At 43.9% G+C, this 24,543-nt stretch overlaps 3 protein-coding genes across 8 annotated transcripts; 1 reads left to right on the top strand and 2 right to left on the bottom strand.

The window, feature by feature from the left end:
- Positions 1–249: 249 nt before the first annotated feature.
- LOC132785830 (leucine-rich repeat serine/threonine-protein kinase 1) lies at positions 250–10,543 on the bottom strand. 3 transcript variants are annotated; one of them, XM_060792118.1, is made up of 12 exons: positions 10,101–10,543; positions 8,382–8,541; positions 7,037–8,323; positions 5,057–6,931; positions 4,474–4,959; positions 4,034–4,415; positions 2,862–3,941; positions 2,273–2,803; positions 1,989–2,212; positions 1,108–1,716; positions 609–1,041; positions 250–543 (listed from the first exon to the last, which is right to left on the bottom strand). In XM_060792118.1, exons 2-12 carry the CDS (start codon positions 8,414–8,416, stop codon positions 316–318), a joined length of 7,170 nt encoding a protein of 2,389 aa, XP_060648101.1. In that variant the 5' UTR covers positions 8,417–8,541; positions 10,101–10,543; the 3' UTR covers positions 250–315. The 3 variants fall into 3 exon arrangements, with proteins under 3 accessions (XP_060648101.1, XP_060648100.1, XP_060648099.1); XM_060792117.1 differs by lacking the exon at positions 10,101–10,543 and adding an exon at positions 9,235–9,460; XM_060792116.1 differs by lacking the exon at positions 10,101–10,543 and adding an exon at positions 8,608–9,097.
- On the top strand, positions 9,727–15,806 carry LOC132785832 (phosphatidylinositol 4,5-bisphosphate 3-kinase catalytic subunit delta isoform). Its single transcript, XM_060792124.1, has 8 exons — positions 9,727–9,883; positions 10,982–13,030; positions 13,093–13,299; positions 13,497–14,084; positions 14,147–14,453; positions 14,522–14,692; positions 14,759–14,878; positions 14,938–15,806. Exons 2-8 carry the CDS (start codon positions 11,322–11,324, stop codon positions 15,064–15,066), a joined length of 3,231 nt encoding a protein of 1,076 aa, XP_060648107.1. The 5' UTR covers positions 9,727–9,883; positions 10,982–11,321; the 3' UTR covers positions 15,067–15,806.
- A 753-nt stretch (positions 15,807–16,559) lies between these two features.
- LOC132785831 (protein hairless) lies at positions 16,560–24,410 on the bottom strand. 4 transcript variants are annotated; one of them, XM_060792123.1, is made up of 6 exons: positions 24,214–24,410; positions 21,997–22,777; positions 21,764–21,937; positions 20,792–21,702; positions 18,855–20,724; positions 16,560–18,789 (listed from the first exon to the last, which is right to left on the bottom strand). In XM_060792123.1, the coding sequence occupies exons 2-6, from the start codon at positions 22,292–22,294 to the stop codon at positions 18,761–18,763; spliced, it is 3,282 nt and encodes a 1,093-aa protein (XP_060648106.1). In that variant the 5' UTR covers positions 22,295–22,777; positions 24,214–24,410; the 3' UTR covers positions 16,560–18,760. The 4 variants fall into 4 exon arrangements, with proteins under 4 accessions (XP_060648106.1, XP_060648104.1, XP_060648105.1 ...); XM_060792121.1 differs by having other exon boundaries at positions 21,997–22,950; XM_060792122.1 differs by having other exon boundaries at positions 24,208–24,410.
- Positions 24,411–24,543: the final 133 nt, after the last annotated feature.

Raw genomic sequence — 24,543 nt, forward strand, 5'->3', positions numbered from 1 at the left:
ACTGCATTACAAATTAATTAGAATCGTTTTGGAAAATATTACAGCATAAATGTGCATAAATATGCTTAATCGTTAATAGTTTAGTATGTGTGTGTGCAAAATAGCTTAAACTGTAAACAGACACAAAATCGTGCTCGATTTCTAAAAGCACCACAAGAAATATTGAACTACTTCAGCAGAGGTAGAGCTACGATTAACAAATATAGTAATTCGTATCGCATTTAGAATATATCTGGGAGGATTAATAGATACTATTAGTTTGTTTAACAAATATTGCCAGAGTATTTCTTCTATACGATTGAATTGAGATCCTCTTTAGGTCCAATGCTTTGCACGCCACAGCAAACAATGAATGTGGTTGTCCACATCTGCTGGCGGCACCGATTTGGCAGCCCCATGCGTTGGTGTGCTCACCACAGAGCCAGCTGAACGTGATGTCGACTCAGCTGTGTCCACATAGCGTGAGATTAGAGAGCGATAGCGTCGACCAAGCGTGGCAATCAAGGGCACCCCCGCATTGCGCATGGTAATGATAGCCTTTATCTGCAAAAGAAAGCACAGTTGTCGTTAGTCGTGATTAAGGATTACATTGCACAAATTGTGCGTACCTCATTCTCGTAGGGTCGAAAGACGCTGATGGGACGCAACGTTTGCAACTCTGCCACAATGAGGCAACCCCAAGTGGTGCCAATGTAGAGCTCAGTGTTGTGTGCGGCCAATGCGGAGATTTGGCATTTAATTAGATTCACATGCTCGTCAATTGCAATGCTCTGCAATGACTCGGAGCAGGGCAACAGCTTCGAGCAGTCCAATTTGTTCTCAATGCGCTTCGAAGCAGCTCCCCATTGATAGACCATGCAACCCGGATACAGACAGCTGAAGACATGACTGTCGTTGCTACACAAGCGTGACACTTTGACATCTTCGATGAGATTGGGCTCCTCGCTGTGACACAATGCCTGATGGCCGCACACACCCGCCTCATTCACTGGAAATACGTTGATTTTGCCCGCAATCTCGCCGCACCAAAGCTCATAGACGCTGCCAAAGCAAGAGTGAAAAGTCAATTAGAGAAAGTTAAAGAAGCAATGCACATGCTAATCTCACCCATCAATGAGCACCGAGCAGGAGGCGTGCAGCACAAAGCCGGAACAAATCTCGGTGAGCACAAAAGAGCCTTCAGCAAAGGCGCAATTGCTGGGCATGCGACTGGCATCCACTAGAAACACTCGACCATTGTGCAATCCAACAGCAACGCGTGCAATTCCCTCCATGTAAACGAGACTTATCACCGCCGACTTGATGGCCGGATCGAGCATATAGGAAAACAAATGGGCATAGCTTGTGGTGCTGTACGCATGCAGATTGCCGGACACATCACCCATCCAAATGGCCTCGCCCACCAGACAACAGCAAAGCATATTCACTTTGGGAATACGCTGAGCGGAGCGTGCACGCGACGTTGCTGAATTCTCTGGTGTTTTGGGCGCCGCCACTTGAGGCTGAGGTGCACAGCTAATGCTGCTGCACTGCAGCAAACTGCCTGTTGGCGACACATCAAGTATATCGATGCGAGAGCCGAACGCAGGCAACCACAACTCTAGGCCAGAGCGATCCTCCTCCAAGCCGGCGGTCAGCAGTTGAAAGGCGCCGCACACAATCTTGTCGCTGTGTGGCAAGGCGACCACATCGAGCAGATGAATGCACTCAGGAGCACTGGAAATAAATATATAATGTTTATATAATAATAATTGATTGATTACTACACACGATTATATCAGTCATATGGTTAAGGATATATGTAAAGTAGTCACAATTATGATTAATATTATCGTATAATAATAAATGCGAGTAATAGTCATATTTGCAAAAACAAAAGCGATTAATCAAATAGAGTTTGGAAACTGGGTTTTAGTTTGAAATATTAGTGAATCATTTAAGTTCATTTACATTGCAAATCAGCAATCGATATTCAAACTTGCTCCTACCTGAGTATTGACACTATTTGACTAGCAGAGGGTCGACGTCGTGGCTGCTCGTGCCAACAGAGCACCATGAGATCGAGACAACAGGTAGGAAACTGAGTCTCACGTTGTGTCAATGCTGGACGACTGCCCTCCAATATGCACTCCTTGATGGACTCGTGTCCCTCAAATGGTTGACGTAGACTAATATTTTCATAGATAAACATGCCAAACGAGAAGCAATCCACCTAAAGTTAGACAAACAAATGAGTAAACGTCTCTAACTTCAATAAGAATTGGTTAGCTACCTTTTCGGTGTATTCCTCCTCGCCATTAAAGCGTATAATTTCGGGCGCCATGAAGCCCTCGGTACCACCAAAGCCCTTGGCACTGAGACCAGCCGCCGTCTGTCGACTAATACCGTAGTCGGCGATCTTAATGTGCACCTGATTCCTGGGACTATCCTCGCTGTGCGGTTGTGGTAGCTCCCACACAAGCACATTTTCCGACTTTAGATCGCGATAGATGATGCGACGACGATGTAGATACTCTATGGCGCGCGCTGCCTGCACCACAAGCATCTGGAACGTATGTGGACCCATATGAGCGCCGCTTCGTCTATACTGCCGTAGTAGAGCATCCAGACCGCCCAACGGCGCCAATTCCAACACCAAAGCAAGCGGTTTAATGCAAATACCCACGAGCGGCACAATATTGGGATGCTTGAGGGTCAGCAGCACGGCCAGCTCCTGACGAGCGGTGCAGTAAGCCTTGCAGGAGTGCTGCAAAGGATCTCGATCCCATTTACCCAGCGCCACCTTATAGGCCATCAAAGCGCTCTAAAAAGAAAATACAATTGAGTAACTATAAAGTAAATTATTTGATTTGTGAACTTACCTCCTTAGCACGCGCACCCGGCGGCACCGGTTGCAGCATCTTCATGGCAACCGATCGAAAGGCGCGTGCGCCACGCAACTTGCAACTAGCTTTGAACACAAAACCAAAGGCACCGCGTCCCAGTAGCGAACCTTTGATGATGCACTCGGTGGCAATTGTGTGCTTGTCGGGAATATCAGCAAAGATCACATCTGGCGCCAGCTGTGCCATCGATTGCTCCAGATGCACGGGGCAACTAAGTTTGCTTTGATTGTACACCGATAAAATGCACTCTTCAACCATCCAAGCATAGCAGACATTCGAGTTGTCTGGCAGATGATGTGAGGCATAAGCCGGATGACCATCAATGGAAGTGTTGCGCGACGAAAAAGCCGAATCGGGACCAACGCCCGAATCAGCATCCGAGCCAGCGCCCAATGAATCCGCAGAGTGTCGTTCTCTGCTCGCCGTGGCATTCAGATAAGCGGAGAAAACATTCAAAGCGCCATCGTCACCTGGATCGCCAACGCCATGCAGAAAGTATGGACCACGTTTGCTGCTGCGGCTTGGTCGATTACCATTGAAGTTGGGCTCTCGTTCCACAGGTTCCGCTGCATTCTGAAGCTGCAGCTTGCGCAGACAACGCGGACACAACACCAGGCGTGTGATCAAAAAGCGACCCTCGGAAGTGTGCACAAATCGAGTGCCCAGCGCTGGATACCAATCCTCCAGCAAGAGATCAATGTGATCCACCACAAGAGCCAGCAATTTGGCCACCTGCGACATCTGTGGCTGCAGCTCAGCGAGAAGTTGTCGTTCCCCAGCATCCAGCTCTTGATAAATGCTCACATTGAATAAGGGAAAGTAGACGTCCAAAATGCTCGAAGAGCACAGATTCACATCACTCCAAATTCCATCCAGCTTGAGCTTGAAGCGATTGCTGGCGGTGCGAAAAGGCTGCGTGCGCTCAGTGCTTTGGAAAGGCACTTCCCAGATACGAAATATGAGGATGGGGCCATAGTAAAGCGCCACGCCCGTCTGCCACAGATTCCACTGTGTATCCTGCTCCAGCGAGCCGCGCAAATCAAAGTCCAAATATTTCTGTAATAAGTAAGAAATTAGTTTAGGGTTTAGGATAAGAGAAACTGTTTGAAATTTATATTCATCACATATATTCATCTCTTTAGACTCACATCTTGTGCAGCAACGTAGACACCACGAATGGCCTCAATGATCTGCTCATCGGCAAGCACACGCGTGATCAAACGCGACCAGAAGCCCGAGGGAAAGTAAGTCATCAAAAGCATGCGACGCAAGCCTTGGCTGGGCAAAGCTCCCGCAGTTGATGGCGTGCGTGGCGAGTGTTGCTCATAGATCAGTTTATTCAGATTCAATTCCTGCGACACCGAGCAACCCAAATTGTGACTACGTCCACGCACGCGCTGTAGAAGTTTAACCGTGGTGCCATCATTATAAGTGGCCGCCTCCTGCAGCGGCAGCAATGAGGGAATGAGCAAAGTACGCGAATCCCAAGTCAAGGCGACCTCAAACTTGTTGAGTAAGCTGACTATGTAACTACAAAAAAATAGTCTTTAATAAATGAGTCTTTCACACAATTTCAACTGCCACTAACCTGCGATTGCCATTGCCCTGGGCATGTACACTGCGAAACAGCAGCTGCAGATCATCCAGCTTCATCACGCCCGTAGGTGCAAATGGATTAATCTCACGCACCGTCACAACATGCGCCAGCATATCGCACAGCCACTGCGGATCGAGGAAATAGTAATCCCTGAGAGTGGCATCGTCATAGTGCAAGAGAATGCCGTTGTCATGACACCACGTCGTCGCCTGCTGCAACTCGGCAGCATCCCGGAAACTTTTATAGTTATGAAGTCGCATTTGTTCGGTCACGATACTGCGATACTGCTCTGTATCGAGCACAGGATCACGTCCAGAAGCACGCAAATTGCAGGCAATCACATTCACAATATCCTCCAGAGCAATGTAACTGGCGGGAATCTTTTGAAGCAACATGGGCTCCTTGGAACCCGGCGAACGCAGTTGCATTGCCGTGTCGTAGATAATGTTGGCCAACAAATGAATGTTGTGCATCGTGCTGGGGATGAAAAGAGATGAGATATGAGATCACTTTTCGATAAGCTAAAAACGAAAACTACTATTTCAAAATAAGCAGCAAAGTTTGGCAGACTCACCGACAGCTGATCTCAATGGAATCAATGACGCGCGGCAATCCAATCTTCTCGGCATCCGGAATCGCTATGAACTTTTCACGTATCAGCTGCTGCAGCTGCTCCGCTTGTTGCGCTGAGATGGACTCACCCACCGTATCGAAATGTGTGCCCACAATGAGCACTGGCGAATTAGGTGCTCTTGCTTGAATGTTGCCCAGCCACTGCAGCAACTCCGCTAAGCCTTTGTGGCCATCACTAATGCGCCACAGCACCAGATACAAACTGCGTTTGGACAGAAAGTATTGATGCGTAGCATAATACTCTTTCTGGCCACCAAAATCCCAGGTGCGAAACACAATCGCCTGACAGCCCGTCGCGCGTTTACGTTTCTCACAAATCCAGGTTCCAATATCGACGCCCACAGTGGAGATGTTTGCGCGTCGTTGTGAACGCGATGTGCTGCGCGAATGTCCCATGCGTTTGGCCCAATGATTCTCATTGGCACGCGAACGATGAGCGCTGGCGCTACTCGAGCCGCTGCCCACGCCCTGACGCAGCAAATCTAACAGTGTCGTCTTGCCAATGCCACAAGAACCCACAACCATGAGCTTCATGCGTGCATAGGGCTGTGCGTCTTCGTAGATGGACTTCAGATAGCCCACAATGTCCATGGTCTTGTGCTTCTTGCTCTCGATCATCGAACGCAAGGGTTCCTGTAGCAGGCAACCACGTGTATTTAGGTTCCATAGCCTCGAGAGCAATCCAAGATGTGGTGGCAACTCGGTAATCTGTACATTGCCGCTTATGTTCAGCACCGACAAACTGCTGAGCTCGTGCAATGAAGCAGGTATTTCCTTGAGACAATTGTTGGTCATGTCCAGCATGGAAAGATTGGGAAATATCACCTTGGACTTGTTCACGCCCACCACACTCCAATCGGCATCTTCGCTCTCGTTGAACAAGGTTGTTGCATCATCTGTAGACAATTGAATGCGTGTCAGCAAATTGTCGGCCAAGATCAAGGTGCGCAACGCCTCCAGCCTCAAGTGCCTTCGATGCCGGCAAACGCTCTTCAGCACCGAAGCGCGAAAGCTGCAACTGCTGCCCTTGGCCGATGTCTTGTAGATGGGCTCATCGCTGCTGCCCTCCGGCAACTGCACATAACTGTAGCATAGCAGATTTGGATCGGAGTCGGTGATGCGTGGCAAACTGGGCCAACATGAGATCTCATTGTGACTCAAGTCGAGTTGCTTTAACGTGGCTGGATAACTGGTCACATGACCCATGGAGCGCAGACTATTGTAGCTCATGTTCAACCGCGTCAAGTTGACAGCGAGACAAGGCAACGCAGCTGGAATACTGGTGAACAAATTGTTGGCTATGTTGAGACTGCTCAGCTGTGAAGCACCATGTGGCGGTGCCTTGCCATCAATCGCTGCCTGTTCCTGCTCTTGCTCCTGCTCCTGTTGCCACTTCAAATCATTGTCCGTTATGTCCAACGTTGTGGACCACAGATTGCGATGCGTTAGCGTCTGTTGGCAGAGTGTGTGCGGCTTATTGGACGAAGGCTCGTCAAAAGACTGCAGCAGCTGTAGCTTGTCCAGACTCAGCAGTGAACCACTTGTCTGCATGGGCGGAACAGGCAGCTCACGCAATAGATTGAAGGCCACATTCAGTTCACGCAGCTTCGGTGCACGCCACATATCAAAGGGCAACTGTTGCAGCTTATTGTTGGAGATGTCCAGTATGGTCAAAGCGGGCAGCTGGAAGATCGCTGCCGGCAAGGAAGTCAGCTGATTGTCCTGCAGAAAGAGCTCGTCCAGCACGGGGCAATTGTAGCTCTTGGCCAGCGGCGCAGGCAGCTCTGTGATTTTGTTTTGCGCCACATTCAAGTACCTGCAAAGGAAAAAAAAAAGTTTTAGACAAGATTTCTTTGGAATAATATCCCTCTACTATTCGTAGTAATCAATCCACTTGGGTGTTCCAAATTATACTACTCACTTGAGGCTAACCAGATTGAAGAGCTCTGGCGGAATGCTGGTGAGCACGTTGTGCGAAAAATCGATGCGCGTGATGGCCGTGAGCGCCACTTCGTTGAGCCTGGGATGCGAGGTAAGCTTGGGATTCAGCTGCAGCACACCGCTCACCAGCCACTCGCAGCGCACAAAGGGCAGCTGAACGTTCATGCTGAGACTGTGCCAATCAATGATGGTGGGCACATTCGGGAACATGGCGCTGTACGAAATATTGCTGGCTGAGGGCAGGAACACATTCACCTCCAGCGGCGTAGGCAAACCCTTCTTGTTGATCTTGTAGTCCGAGTCGGGATGCACTCGACGCGCCAACAGGCGGCTGAGCAACGCTTCATCCTCGCTAGCAATCGCTACACTAATCGCGGTGCCATTATCATCGCGTGCGCCAAACTTTAGCAGCAAATCCAGCATGGCCAACGAACGTTGTTTGCACGCCTCAGCAATGGGCACATTGCTCAAGCCGTAGATCTCTTCGCTGCACTTGGGATCGTTGTGATCCTCCACGGGCTTGGCCACAATATTAGGATTGGCGCCATGCTGCAGCAGCGCCTGCGCCACATCCAAGTGACCGCCACGCACCGCTGCCAACAGAGCTGTTTCTCGCGCCGCTCCACACAACAAATTGATGTGTATTGGGCAACGTTGAGACTCTTGCTCTGCGGGCAACGTTTGTGCCTCCAGTGTGTCACCTTCGCCAGATATGTGCAGCTTGGACATGATTGCTTGAATACCAAAGGAAATGCGTTTGCGTGTGGGCGTTATGGGCGTGGATTGTCCCGCTGTGACGCTAGTTGTGGAGCTGCTTCCATCTTCAACGCTGATCGTGCGACGACAGCGCAGCTGCCACTTGAGCAGCACGCCCAGCAGCTGCTTGTTGCCCAGCAAACTGGCAATGTACAAACTGGTTTGGCCCGTCACATCCTGGGCATTGGCGTCGAAGGGCAGACGCCATTCCCACTGGCCCTCCTCATCGCGATATGTTTGATAGAGGTAGTCGGGATATGCGAAGCCAATAATCAGCTCCAACAGCTTGATATGCCCATTAATGCAAGCGGCATGCAGCGGTAGCCAACGCTCCACAGTGGCCTGTTGTATGAGTTCTGGAAAGCGCTCCAGCATCAGCTTGGCAATGCCATAGTGACCATTGTGCACTGCAGCATAAAGAGGTGAGTATTTGGTCACCGCATGTGAGCGTCCATCGGCGCCTGCATCTAGCAAACGCTGTGTGATGCTCTCAAAGCCGGATTGACAGGCGCTGCATAGGAAATTGAAAGGATTAACATATGGTATAGTCTGTGGTAACTGATACTTACAGAAAAAGCAACGTATTGGCGCCCGCTGGTGCCATATTGACAATGATTTGTCGCTCTCTGCCCAGCGCCTCAAGCAGCACACGCACTGTGCGTTCATCTCCAGCGCTGACCGCCGCCCGCAGTTCACCATGCTTGATCTGACGCACTTCTTCACGCGCATCTGAGTGTGGAAAATGTTAAAACATATGTTGTTAAATGTTGCGCAAAGCGGTTTCGGTTTTCGCACCCCGTCCGCCGGAGACCTCAATGACCTCATCGACAAAATAGTCGCAAGCCTCCAGAGCGGTCTCAGTGCCCGCCTTGGGCTGGCCCACAAACTTCCAAGACATGCTGCCTGCCTTATGTAAGTCTATGCAAATTTTTCTGAATGCCCCATCAAGCGTCTAGAACAAGAACTGCAACCGTGCGAGGCGCCGCTTCAAATGTTACTGAGAGCTTGTCGTTGCAAGCAGCCTTGGAAAATCGATTCAACTGTCGCCGTTGCGTCTGTTGTCCGGTTTCATTCATTGATGACACGCTGCCACGCACTGCGCAAGACACACAAATTGCACAAAAACACACAACTGTTGCACATGTTGAAAATGGGTCATGGTAAGGTGGGCCATGGCCAGGTGAGTCTCATTCTATTGTTTACATTCAAATTGGCAGTGGGCATTCACTTGGCCAATTGCCAGATGCACAGTGATTTAAGAAATATGCCATTAAAGCTTTAATTGTTCAATAGCACCAATCTCAAAGTGCGAGTTACAAATTCAAAACAAACTTATTTGGCGCGCCTTTTCTCTACTAAAGTTACAGCACAATTTGAGCAGAGTCACCCTGTGGTTCTGCCAGTTTATTGACTTTTACTTACCCTCATCTGAGTCGTCGTTTAAGTTCATTGCTTAATCGTAAACTCACACTTAGCGCTTTGCATTCACTAAAATTTCTTTGCTCAGCACCTTACAAGTTTCTTAAGCAAATGCTACACATTGTTTCACATTCTTAGCGCCACTATTTTGAAATATTCGCTGTTTTGCGAAATTTTGCTTTGTTTGTTTACTTTTGCACCATGAACAGTGTGACCGCAAGTTGAATTACTGAAAATACCATTTGATTATGGAAAATGCGTAGAAATATTTCACTGAAAACAATCGATGATCGTACCAATCTATTGGTATATACTAATCTCGGATATTGTAAATTTTACTTTTGTCTACACTATGTCACAGCCGTTAAATAAAACAAATAAATAACGAGAAATATGCATTCAACAAAATTTATAGTACTTTGACTACAAGAGACATCGATGTCTACTGAAAATAATCGATGTTTGCAACAAAGCAAAGACATCAATGCTGCATCGATAGTTCCATCGATGTTTCTTCGTCTCTACTGCTTCTTTCAACAAGTAAACAAGATAGAAATGTAACTACAAATAAAAATTAAAAAAATTGTACAAAAAAGTGAAAATTATTGATAATTGTGTTAATGACGTTATATGTGCAAAAGTGACACAGAAGGTTAGCGTTCGCATAGCAATTTGGTTAACGGGTAACATAAATCAAGCCTGCGCAGCTCACACCCAAAAAAAAATATATACATATATGCATATGTATATGTATGGAGGGAGGACACAGACTCGGATATAAAAACAACAATAATAACAAATGCGAAATAACCCCAATTATAAGTTTTGTGTTAAACGCTAAACTGACTCATTATTTAGTTGCAACAAACCTTTACCAAACAAACAACACTTTTGGTTTTTTCCTGTGTGCAATAGCAAATATCAATGCCTAGCGACTTAGAGATGAGACATCAGTGGCAAAGGCCGTGCCGCGTAATGTTTACCCTTTCTACGCGTGAGTCTCATTGCTTCGTGTTGTCATTTGGGTTCGACTATCCCAAAAGTGCGCAATTGTTACATGTACTCCCAACGCTTTAAGTGCGTATATTCTCCAATATACCTCACACTGCATTGTTATTGTATTACCACGAAATGCGCATCTAATTTATGCAATGCCCATAGGTAGCGCCACCAACGTAGAGTATGACAACTTCGCCATGTGTGTGGTATTCAGAGTATTCAGCTCATTCTTGTTTTTATTTTTTGACTTGTTCGCCATTGCCGCCGTCGCAGTCGCCGTCATCTCTTCGCTCTCCCCGCCTGCTCTCGTCCAGCGGCATAATGTGTGTGTGATTCATACTAAAAATATAAAGTCAATGTTTTTTTTTTGTCTTAGGAGGTTTAATCCATACGGCAAGCTATAATTTCAAAATTTACGAGTTTTGTCAATGAAATCTTCATGTTTTCGGCGATTAACTGTAAATGATTACTTTCAGTTTATTAATCTTAACTTTTGTCTGGTGTGTGTTAATTTTAAATACCCCTAAATTCGGTTTTAACCGATTTAAACTGTTTGCAAACATTTGAAATGAATTCTTACGCATACAAATGCATATGCATCGCACACAAACACATACACAACGAAAGTAATCTGAGAAACGTCGCCATCTTATGATGAAAGTGGGCGGTTAATTTCCATTCGAACGTCATTTGTTTGCTTTGTTGTTTTTCAAAAAATAACCCGGCGCCACCTTTTCGATTTATATTTCAGAGAGATGATCACCATGACTAACACTGCGTCGCTAATTTAAATGGATAACTGCAAAAGCAGCCACAATAACAACAATGCAGCTACAAAAACAACAACGACAACTAGAAAAAAATCTGCTGATAACGATGAAAAACTACTGCAATTGTATGCAACGATTAAAAGACAACAAATAAAAGTAAAACGGAAGATTGGGAAAAGGGAGACAAAGAAGAGCACTTCTACACACACAAACAAACACACACTCACTTGTATAGTGAACATTTTTTGTTAGTTTTATAAGCTAAACACACAACTCGGACGCATTCTTATCAATCAAACTATCAAGCTGGCGTCCTGCACCATGCCTCCCCAACAGCAGCCAACACACATTGGCCAAACCATGTTCTCAATATATCTGTGGAAAAACGATCCTCCGGATATTGTGGTGCTCACCTGCCTCATACCCAATGGCCTGGTCATGCATTTGTCCGTCAATTCGACGGCCACCATACGCGAGGTGAAAGCAGAGATGGTGGCACAGGCGAAGACTCGCTCAATGGGTTATTTGATTAAGGAACCCTGCGATTATTTGCTCTATGGCATTGCGCACTATAATATTGAACCTTATACGGATGAAACGAAACGCTTGAACGAAGTTCAGCCCTATTTTGGTATCTTGAGCCTCGGGGAACGGACCGATACCACCAGCTTCTCTAGCGACTATGAGCTGACTAAAATGGTCAGCGATATCATTGGCAAGTCGTATGATCATCAGAGCACACAAGGCACCCCAGAAGTGGATCATTTTCGAAGCAAAATTACGGAAATCTGCGATGACATCAAGCTGGAACGTTCCAAGTACACGTGGCAACAGCGTTTGCTCTACGAGCATCCTCTGCGTTTGGCCAACTCCACAGCAATGCCGGAGTTGATCCGTCAACGACATCCTACGTCGGCGTTTCTGATTGTAGTGAAGAATGAGAATGATCAGAGCACATTTACGCTGTCAGTGCTGGAGCATGATACGCCGCTGCAGCTGATTGAGAATACACTGCAGAAGATGAATCGATCGCAAATGAAGATGAATGATCGCGCCACCGACTACATACTCAAGGTGAGCGGCCGCGATGAGTATCTGTTCGGAGACCATCCACTGATACAGTTCCTCTACATCCAAGAGACGCTCTCGGATGCCGCCGTGCCCAACGCTGTGTTGCGTTCGGTTATGCGTCTCGAGTCCTACATCAATCATTACAACGATCAAAGTTTGGCGCTTAAACGACCCCCGAAACCGGAACGCCAACCAACGGTGGCGTTAACGAAAACGCCGACCACATTGTGGGATTTGGAGAAACGCAATTTCTCATTGACGCTGCACGGCATCACCAATGTGAATTTTGATCGGGTGCGCGCCTTTAAAGTTGGCGTACGTGTTGGACTCTATCATGGCGAGCTGAAGTTGTGCAAACATTGCAGCATCGATGCACCCAGCTCAGGAAATTCACCTGATTTTCATTTTGAGCATGTGCTGGATTTTGATATGCAGATGAGCATGTTGCCGCGCATGACACGGCTGTGCATTGTCATCTACGAGGTGACGAAGATGTCGCGCTCGAAGAAATCATCGAATAACAGCAGCACCCTTAAGGACATCTCCTACAATAATAATCCCTTGGCATGGGTGAACACCACACTCTTTGATTTCAAGAATCAATTGCATCATGGTAGACATACGCTGTACACTTGGACTTATGCCGATGATATCCAATTGGATGAGGTACTGCATCCTCTGGGCACCGTTGAGTCCAATCCCCGCAAAGACGGTTGCGCTGTGGTGCATCTGACATTCCATCATGGTAGCGGCAGCGAACAAATCTGCTATCCCAGTGAGGATGAGGTGCTGCAATATGCCGCCGATCGTGCGCGTGCCCGACGCGATCGTCAACAACTCCAAATGTTGGAGCCGGAGCAGCCGCATCAGAGTCTGCGTGAGCTGTTGGACAACTACAAGGGCAAGGATAAGATTGACGAGATGTTCGACCAGGATCGCAATGCCATGTGGGAGCGCAGGTAAGTTGTTCTCTGCGACTTTAATACAATCAACAATATAATAATAAGCTTATGTTGGACAGAAACGACTTCTTGCGCGAGTGTCCCGAGGAGCTGTCGGTGCTGCTACACTGCGTCTACTGGAAGGAACGCGATAATGTGGCCGATATTTGGTATCTTCTCAAGCTGTGGCCCTTAATTTCCATCGAACGTTCACTCGAGCTCCTCGACTACGCTTATCCCGATCCAGCAGTGCGTCGATTCGCCATCAAATGTCTGAGTTTGCTAAAGTAAGTTGCTTGCAAGATCCGAAGAAATCTATTATAGTTAATTGTTAACTGCATACATGTATTATCTACTTCATTATAAATTATGCTGTTATTTTTTGTGTACTCTACACTGACTACTTCTTTTAAAAATATGCTTATTGCACTCAATGATTTAGTTATCGCATTACTAATTAAGCTTTTATCTCTGATGTATCTAGGGACGAGGAGCTATTGCTGTATCTGTTGCAGCTGGTGCAGGCCATTAAACACGAATCCTATCTAGAAAACGACCTGGTCATATTCCTATTGGAGCGAGCCCTGCGCAATCAGCGCATTGGACATTATTTCTTTTGGCACTTGCGATCCGAAATGCAAACACCTTGCATGCAAACGCGCTTCGGTTTGCTGTTGGAAGCTTATCTTAAGGGTTGCAAGCAACATGTGAAGCCGCTGCGCAAACAGCTCGAAGTGCTGGATAAACTGAAGATGGGCTCGGTGTTAGCCAAAAAGGGAAGCAAGGAGAAAGTGCGCACGCAACTGCAAAAGTTCTTGCATAATGAGCACAACAACGGTGTCTTCCAGAACATTAAAAATCCCTTGAATCCGAGCTTTAGATGCAGTCGTGTTACACCCGATAAGTGCAAGGTGATGGACAGCAAAATGAGACCACTGCTGGTCGTTTTTGAAAACGTGGATCAGACAGCAAGCGATGTGTATATTATCTTTAAAAATGGTGACGATCTTCGACAGGATATGTTGACTCTACAAATGCTGCGCGTAATGGATCAGCTGTGGAAGCGCGAAGGGTAACGAAAAGACGAATTCTTAATTATTATTAGAAATTGAAATATATTTTTCGTGTTTGCAGCATGGACTTGCGCATGAGCATTTACAACTGCATTAGCATGGAGCAGAGATTGGGCATGATTGAGGTCGTACGCTATGCGGAGACAATTGCCAATATACAAAAGGAGAAGGGCATGTTCTCGGCGACGTCGCCCTTCAAGAAGGGCTCGCTTTACAGCTGGCTGAAGGAGCACAACAAGGCGCCCGAGAAACTGAACAAGGCCATCAAGGAGTTTACGCTCAGCTGTGCTGGCTATTGTGTTGCCACCTACGTGCTGGGCGTAGCCGATCGACATTCTGACAATATAATGGTCAAACGCAATGGACAGGTGAGCAACGATTTTGATTACTGTTTAATGAAGTTAATGAACTTTAAAAATCTGGAATCCTTTCATAGCTCTTCCATATCGATTTTGGCCACATTCTTGGACATTTTAAGGAGAAGTTTGGTGTGCGCCGCGAGCGCGTTCCCTTTGTGCTAACCCACGATTTCGTCTATGTTATTAACAAAGGCTGCATCGATCGAGAAGCCAAAGAGTTTTGTTACTTTCAGAAATTGTGCGAGCGCGTAAGTTGGACTCATATTTTAATTCCAATCTATTAGAAAGTCTAATGACCTAAAAATTTTCTGCAGGCATTTTTAACTTTACGTAAACACGGTTGCCTTATCTTATCGTTGTTCTCAATGATGATTTCAACGGGATTGCCGGAATTGTCCTCCAAAAAGGATCTGAACTATTTACGTGAGACTTTGGTATGTTAAAACATTGATGTGTTTGTATTATATTATTAATATACGGATCAATTCAACAGGTGCTGGACTACACGGAGGACGAGGCGCGCGAACATTTCCAGGCGAAATTCAGCGAAGCGTTGGCCAATTCATGGAAGACTTCACTAAATTGGGCGTCGCACAATTTCTCTAAGAACAACAAACAGTGAAAGACTACTAAATAAGCAGCAACAATATACAATTAAATGCGAGATAAATCCATACACACACACATACACAGACTCCCATATATAATCCGCAGATACTGTTACCTTTCTGTCTACAATTTCTGTGTTTCCGTTTTTTCCGGACGAGGCGTAGTACAATTTTTTATATAATACATACAACCGAGTTCAAAACTATGTGTTCACTAAGTTAGGTCAAGATACTCACACAACACCCACTTATACTATTACATATGCATAGATATAACCAGCCGAAAAGTCACAGTCGTCCCCTTCACAAAAAAGTACTCCAATATTTTTTTCATGTTGTGTTCTTGTATGTACATTTGTTTTTCGTAATGTTCATTTGCTAGAAAAGTTGTACAAATGTTTTTTCCTAATTTAGTTTGGTTCTTTTGTTGCTTACATTGAAAACAAACAAACAAAACACTTTCCCATTTTGATTTGTTATTTTGTTGCTTAGATTGAAGACAAACAAGCAAATCGTATCCCTATTTTGATTTGTTGCTTACTTTAAAAACAAACAAATCATCCCCACTTGCACACACACTCACCTCTACAAATTGTAATTGAATGAATCCTATTATTATATATATTTAATTTAAGTAATTAATCTTTTACACATATTATAAGTTGAATTGCCTATTACACACTACGATACAACCAAATTACAGTTTTCATCTCCTCGTTCAGTTGATACTTGATTTCTTGTACAAAAAAAATTTTTAATAAAAAGGTGTAATATTATTTGGGAAATAACTATTTTTCCATTTTTGTTAGAGTCGCACAATTTTATATATTCCCATATTCATTATTGTGTAAATCCCACTGTCGAATTGGTGTCATTGATTTATTTAAGAGACAATTGTCAACTGATTGAGCCCACTTTATCTGTAGCAAAGTGATAATTGTGCTGTTATTTTCGGTACTCGGATTATGTAATTTTCTGGCAAAATCGGAACTATGGAAAAATAAGCATCTTTTGTGTTTTATGGTTTTTGTAATATTATGTTTATCGTGTAGCATTGTATATCATCATACATGACTAGATGATATTAGCTATTAAATGGAACTACATACGACAAGCAGATATATCATGTAACGATATCTTCGTTAATAACTGGCTGATATATACATTATCTTATACCGTATTTCATTACACATGAGTGAATGATATAAGCAATTAAATGAAACTACATAACTACATACAAACAATGAAAATCGAGTAAAAAATAAATACAAAAATAAAAAAAAAACAATTCGCCGGGTAATTTATAAAGGTATGCATACCTTCGACATATATGACTGATGTATACTGTAATCGAAACATACAAATAGAAATAAACAAATTGTGCTTCTACGATACTCTCTTCTTTGGTATATCGTGATTGTTGGATGGGGTGGGATCTGTTGATACTTAGCAAATATTACCTTAAAGGAGATTAAATGATCTTAAAAAAAAAACAAAATGTTACAAGTTCATTTAGTATAAATTTTTATTTGACATCAATAATTCAGTTTCTGTTTATGTATATAAAATATATTATTTGTTTAAAACTAGTTTTGTTTTCAGTTTACTTTACACTCATCTCATCTATTGTCCATAGACGACGCTGTATTTAATATATATATATATATATTTATTCATATATTTAAATACTATATAACCCTATCGCGAACTTTTCAATTAGATTCGCGCTTTTAGTGCTTGAAACCTTTCAGCAAAACAGCGTCATAAATGCACACAGTACACTTTTCGAAAAAAAAACCTTGCCAGCGTTAAACATATGAACAAATGGATGTTGGAATAAAAAACACTACAATTTTATAAAACAAAAATGTTGTACACAGTACTGGTTTGTATTAAATGAATGGAAAATTGATTTAGTTTTGCAGTTCCCTTTAAAGTTTTTATTTTACAAATTGTAAAATTCGGTTATGGAATCGTTTTGATTTTATTATTGTATATAACTCAGTATTTCAAGTTAATATCCATTTAAAAAAATAGTTTATATTTAATATATATGGGTTATGTTTTCTCCACGTTTCTTTTTTTACTCTTTTGTTGCTGATGTTGATACATTGTTGTCGGTGTAAAAATACTGTATTTACAAAAATTACAACTATTTTTACTTATAGCATAACATATAAATAGTCATTTGTATTATATAAATAATTTAGAAAATATGAGAAATATTTTGTCTTTTTTTACTTTTAGGAATATATATTTTTTTTGTTTTATTTAATTTGTATTACTTAGTTTCAGTTGTACGAAATTTAGGTCTGTGTTTCTTGTAAATATTTCTTTTCTGTATATGTAGACGTAGCATTTTTGTACATTTTTGCAATTTTTTAGTTTAGTGTTGGCAAAATTGACAACTTTCGCATTATGCAAAGGCATACTGGAATCTTAATTTGTTTATAATTAATTGAAAAGTTTAAGATTGACTCAAGACTGTGTTTTTAGTCAGTTCTGAGTTAAGCTTAAAAACTTCAATCACAGTTTTCGAATTTGAATAATTCACACAAAAATGTTGCACATTAATTATTAAATATTTTGCAACATTTTCATTAATTTTGTTAGCAATTATTATTTTTTAACTTTCTTATAGAAATTTCTATGAAAGTATTGCAATATTTGATGATTTTGCAATAAATTCGTTAGAAATTACAATAAATTGAGATTATGAAAATAAAGTTTTTATTCTGTTCTTTATCGTTATCTAAATTGCACGTATGACTGTGACATAATACAAAATCGAGTGTCAATTTTATTGCAATTTGCAATCTGTAGTTTTGGACCTCTTCTTTAAAAGTATACTTTTATGTATGCATTTTAGAATAACAGTTCTATTTATAGTTAATTCTGAATTTTTGTAAGTAGTTCAAGTTTCGTAGTACATTTCTCTCCATCTTTAAATCCCTAGTTTTATTTTCATGTTCAAAGGCACACGCATTCTATAAAAATCTGATTTGTATTTTTTTTGTTTGTTTTTCCTTTCTTTTTGTATTTTATTTTTTTTTTTTTTTTCGTTTTTCTTTGTCAAAATATTTTTTACATACACGCACATACATATAAAAAGTAAGATGCAGTGGTCTATGTTATATTTTTTTTGTTTCAATTTTATTTTTGTCTAAAAAATTTAAGTTCAGTCTGTTTCAAGGAAATGTTTTTGATAAAAAAATCTTAGTGGCGACTTTTCAATAAGCGGTTCAGAGTTCAAAGTATTTTCTCAACCAAGTATTGAAAAACCGACTTTGAATATTTTTTGAGATTCTTTAAGACGTGCATCCTATGGGAATTAAAAAAATATATATTAAAATTTTAGTCGTAAGTTAGCCAAAAAACGGTTTTGTTGGTTATTTTTTATACGCTTAGCTGATTGCATAAATAGTTTTGGAACGGGTTTTTTAAAAAAACATTTTGAAGTTTTGTTATTATGTAATATATAGTGTCGTAGTCATCAGCTTGTATTGTCGGCCTTAAAATAAAAAAAACCCTAGGTAGCTTAATGCAAAACAATTGAGTTACAAACTAAAAATAGCATCTAACTTATCCACTAATTATGTATGTAGTGTGGGGTTTTGAATGTCGTCTTAAGCGCTACTAGTGCGATAAATGTACTTAACTCGAGGGATGCCCAAACACTGAAGCAACATAGGTATAGAGCTGGGGATCTCAGTGTTTTGACAGATTCAGTGGTAAGTCTGCAAGTAAGTGAATGAATTAATCAATCAATCGCAAATTCGTTTGATATAAACATTTTGCATACCTGAACTTAGTTCATTCCTTAGACTACTATTTTGAAACATTGCGGATTGTACTGAGGAGCCGCCGCTGCCGAGCGCTGCACCTGCAGACGTTACGGACGCACTGGAGCTGGCCGGTGAACTGGAGACGATTGTGGTGCGATGACTGGACGACGACGACGACGATGCTGCAGACGACATTTGGTCAGTACATGATGATGTATCAGTCAGTTTTGGCGTGTGCGTTCGATGCTCGGCCAAATGTGTAGGCGGCGTACTATGATGCGGATGTCCTAAATGTGGATTCGAAGACGACGGCGATGCCGATGCCGCCGCCTGACCATAAGCAGCCGCTGCCGCCACACTGGCCGGACTAACTACACCATTGTAGCCACCAAATGGATGATGATACGGCGATTGTGGCGATAGTCGCGCTCCAGCCGCGCTACTCGATTGCGCATGCGGATGTGGCGGCGGCGGCGGTGGCAACAATGCTCCACCCGCCTGATAATGATGCATCCACAGTGGATGCCGCATAGCGGCAAGCGTCGTTATATATGGATGGTAGAGCGACGGCGAGACTACCGATGGAATGTATGCGGCTGCCGCAGCCGCTGCCGCAGCAGCTGCCACAGCTACGCTGCTTGTTGTGGGTGTGGCATTTGGACTCGCTGCACCGCCGCTGCCATTCAGTTGCGGCGCTGGTGGATACATATAATAATGCAAAGGCGAACCAGCTGCAGCCGCGGCTGCAGCAGCAGCGGCAGCTGCGCTTGGCGAGCCACGCTGCAATTGAAGATGTTGTTGCTGCTGCTGCTGTTGCTGTCGTCTTTCCGGCGATGATGTGCTGCGCTCGCCTGGCGAGGGGCAACTGTTGCTGGTTGCCGTGCTGCAATTGCTGGCCGTGGGTGAGGCAAACTCGCGTCGTATCGATGCAGTCTTTTTGGGCACGGTTCGGTGTGGTGTAGTCGTGTTACCGACCGCTGGTTCACGTGGCGAGGCGCTCGTAGAGCGTGGCGGCGACAACAGATCGGCACGCGTGCCGCTGGAGCTGCTGCTGCTGGTCTGTGGAATGTAGGGCGCATAGAAGGAATGATGCTGAAGCTGTTGCGCATGCGCCGCCTGTGCCTGAGCTAGCTTATAGCTGTCTGGTGGCGTGCGTCGTCCATAGTCGATGGGCAGTGATGGGGAACCAGCAGCAGCATATGGTGGTGATCTCTGCTTTTTGCTTGCTGCATGCGATGGGGATTTACCACCGTTGCTGCCGCTCATTTCCGGTGACTTGGGCGAGTTGAGCAGCCCAGCACGTGAATGTGGATGCGGATAGTTTGTTGGATTGCCATAGAGCGAATGATGTGGATGCGAAAGGGAATGCGGATGTTGAGGATGAGAATGTGGATGATGATGATGCACATTACTGATGATTGTTGCCGGCTGATCGTGCGACTTCTTATTGGAATTAGAGCTGCTGCTGCTGCTGCCCAGCAGCGAGTGTATGCTGTAGGAGCTGTTCAGTCGTGTTGGTTGCGATGTCGCCGTTGATGCCGCCGCTGCTGCAACTGCTGTCGTTACTGTGGGCGTGATGTTGGGTAGCGTTTTGGCCTGGGGTGGCGCTAGATTCATCGGCACTGTCGATTTGTTAGCAACAATGCCACTGCAGCTACTTGATGATGTATTGCTGCTGCCACCTTTGGCACGACTTCGTTTGCCACCAACGCCGCTTCCACTGCCTCCGCCGCTGCTGCCACCAACGCTGCCATTATTGATGCAGCCATTGTTATCCTCCAGCGAAACCTTTTCGAATTCACGCAGTATGCGTTTGCGCGGCGACACATGCTGTAAATGGTATTCAACCAAACGACTCGTGGGTGTTGCAGACGATGGTGGCGAGACCTTTATAATAGTGTAAAAAGAAATTTTAGTTGAAATGCAAAGCAATTAAATAGGATAAATTGTCTACCTTATGCGCCAAAGAGTGACTTAGACTACCGATGGCTCCGCCACCGCTGCTACGTTCAGTTGTGGTTGATATTGATGATGCTGATGATGAGGACCCTGCTGATGTCGTTGTCGCTGTTGTTGCCGCTGCATTCGCCAGTGTTGCTGATGTCTTTGACAATTGTTCGAGGCGCGCAGGCACGCCATCAATTAATTTCTGTATGATGCTATTGAGCTTGGCTCTGGGTTTATGCTTTTTAAGTCTTATATCTGTAGTCGCCATCGTCTTAACTTTTGTTGTTGTCCTTGCATCATCATCCGCTTCACACTTGGTGTGCAGCACCTTTGCATCGCCTCCGCCATTCAGTTCACTTGCTGCATTGCCGTTCGCTAAGCTAGATGTCGATGCTTCTGTGGCTTCAGGTGTCGCATCGTCCACACTGATGTGCATGCCGTCTTCATCCTCGCTTGTGTTCATTTTCTCGACCATAGCTTCAGCTTTTACATCCACCACAACGTCAGCTTTGCAGTCATCGTGTTCCGTCTTCACCTCCATCGATTCCGGCTCTGTTTTGATCTCGCTTAACTCCACTTCGCTCTTAACAGTAGGTTTAATCTCATCTGCTGACTGTTGTTCCGTTGTTGTTTTTGTGGCATCCACTTCTTCGATAGCCTTTAAGGTTTCATCGCCATTCTCTTGCAAGTGAATGCGTTCGAATATGCTCTGCGAATCCTCGCTGCCAACGCTGACCTCGTAAGGACGACGTCGTTTGCGTAGAGCCGCCTGTCGAGCGCGTTGATTGAGCACATTGTGCCGGGGACGCTGATAGTATAGCGACAGTTCTTTGGAGATGCCACGACGTGGCCTTGTCTGCTTCCAGGGCTGATCCCGCTGCCAGGGTGATGACTGAATGGAGCTGTTGTCATCCGAAACTACAAAGAAGGAAATGGTTGTAATATATATGTATATTTAAATGGGAAGCAGCTAACTTACAGCTTAGCGATGTGGAATTCTCGTTCTTTGGATACGTTGTTGTCACCGCAGACGTGGGCGTCACTGTGGCCGATGTGGCTGCCGAGGGCGTACGAAATGCCTTGCGTGGCACAGACACCCAACCGGCTTTGTCTCCTTCCTTAGCGCGTGCCAGTTCCAATATAAATTTGCCATCTATTAATTAAATAAGCATAAATTAATATAAAACTGCAATGTAAATTTATGCTGCTTACCTTTAAAAAACTGTAGTCGACCGCCACAGCCGCCTAGACTGCTGCTGCTGTTGTTGTTGTTGCTGTGATTGCTGTGGTTGTTGCTGTTATGCATTGATATCGGATGCCTGCCCATATCAAAGCTGCTGCCGTTGCCGCCAAATTTGTTGTTCTGGCTCTTTACAGCGGCAACAACATTTGGTCCATTTAATGCGCTATAATCCAAGACGCCTGCCATAACATCAATGTGCGGCTTTGGAACTGCGCTTGTGGCAGCAGCAGCAGCGGCAGCGAGCAACGTAGCCGAGGCTGTTGCCATTTTGTGGTGACTGGAACTTTTTGTTGTTGATGTTTGTGATAATGTGGGCGTGGTGCCATTGGATGTTGCTGACGTTGAGGATGTTGATGAAGTTGGGGATATTGTTGATGGTGTTGCTGCTGTTGATGGTAGCGGTGGCTTCAGTTCTGCTGGTGCGGCAGGCAGTTGAAATGTGGCAGCAGCTGCTGCTGTTAACAATGTGGCGGCTGCTGCAGCAGCATTTGCGCCGTTTATGCCATTTTTTAAGTAGAATCTTTGCAGCCGCCTCTGCAATTAGTCGCTCGTTGTTGTTGTTGTTGATGATAGTTGAACTGTTGGCAATGCTTGTCGAACTGTTGTGGTCAATTCCTGTTGAACTGCTATTGCTGGCGATGCTTGTTGAACTGTTGTTGTGACTGCTGCTACTGTTGTTGCTGTTGTTATTGCTCTTATTGCCGTTACCGTTGCGCTCATCGTTCATTTTTGCAGCCTTTCCAGCAGTAGCTGCAACATTTTTACGCCGTACATTAGTTATGCTGATTTTATTATTGGCGATTCACTTCAATTTTTTATTATTTCTATTACTCTTTGCTTTGCTATTTTATTTTATTCTTTTTTCTCCACACACACACACACATTTGTCGCAGTTTAGTTTTTACTGCAGTTGGGGGAAAACACTAAATTTAAATGGTGTGGGGGAAAAATTCAATTAAAATATTGAAACATTTGTTTTTTTGCCTTTTTCTTTGCTTCGTGTTTTTATACGCTTGCATTTTGTTTTTATATTTTGTGCTCCATCTTTCTTACTCCACACTCAGTTACACACACACACACACACACTCACTGGCACTAGCACACCTACACAGACAAACACTTTCCACGTTAACTTAAGGCACGAGCAGCAACACTCGCTACTTCACTCGTTCACTCTGCTCTCTTTCTCTCTGTCTGTCTGTCTGTCTCTCTCATTGCCTTTGCGCTCGCTCTCAGAGCGAGTGTCCGGCGCTCACACCCAAAGAACGTTGCTTGCTGCTGCTGCGTGCTCCACCAACTGCCATTTTGTTTAATTTTTAATTTTAGCGTACGGTTTTGAATTTACATGCATGGTTGCTTTAAATGTGTGCTAAAACAACACAAAGCGATGCCACTTGCCAAAATGTGTCCTAGGTTATGGAAGAATCGACATAAAACACTTGCAAAATAAAACTGTCGCATGCAACAGTTGTATTGATAAAGGGAAGCAGCCGGCAAAAACTTTGCAATTAAAAATAAAACGAAAATCTACGCATAATCACACAAATATGGTTATCAACACGTCCCATTGGACTTCGATCATATATACAACATACATACATACATTGATGTACATATATGTTGCCATATGTTTTGAGATGCTGCGAAACTCACAGCGAAATTTGTTGTTTTATTTATTGTTGTTGTTTTTATCACTAGGCAGACCTCACTAATTTCGGGTTGAACTTTGTTGGTATTTATTGCACATTTTTATTGTTGGTACGCGCTGTAAGCGCGGCGACAAAACAACATAGTATTGTTTTTGTTGTTGTAAAATTCCTTGCGCACACTGAGAGAGTACGCGGCCGCCGATTGCCGCACGATTTAACGGCGTCGCGTAACAAAATATGCCAGCTCGGCACCGTATATATTGGGGGAGCGTCTGCTATCATTTTTTTATGTTGTTGAAAACTTCACGACTTTATATCTCTTTTCGTTTTTTAATGCCGTCGCATATAATTGCAGGAGATCATTTTTAATTAGGCACTTGTTTTATTCTTATTTTCACGCATACACAATACAAAAAGCGAAGAGCATTTGAGTAGTCGAAGGGAGTAGGAGGGAGCACAAAGAGCGTAGCATCACACAAAACGAAGCGGAAGAGGAGAGATAAAATAATAGAAAAAACGTTCTCCAATTACCATTACCATCGGCAATGTTTTTCACATTTTCACACAAAACGAGCGCACGCAAATATGTAAAATTTAAAGCAAAACGTTGCAGAATTCTTGCTGGGCACTTTGCAACTATTTTAAACCAATAAATTACTAAATAAATACGTTGAAACTTAATTTAAAAAAATTATCAACGAAAACGCAGTGCTTAACGTGACCGCAAGTTGAATTACAAAATATACCATTACTCTTTGGTAAATATACCAAAATATAAAGCAACTACAATTACTATCACGGTTACACTTTATTTAGATATGCGTTTTCAGGAAATTTTGAGTTTAGGCGCAACTGCTTAAATTTATT

This window comes from Drosophila nasuta, chromosome 2R (assembly GCF_023558535.2).
Source record: "Drosophila nasuta strain 15112-1781.00 chromosome 2R, ASM2355853v1, whole genome shotgun sequence".
Taxonomy (NCBI): domain Eukaryota; kingdom Metazoa; phylum Arthropoda; class Insecta; order Diptera; family Drosophilidae; genus Drosophila; species Drosophila nasuta.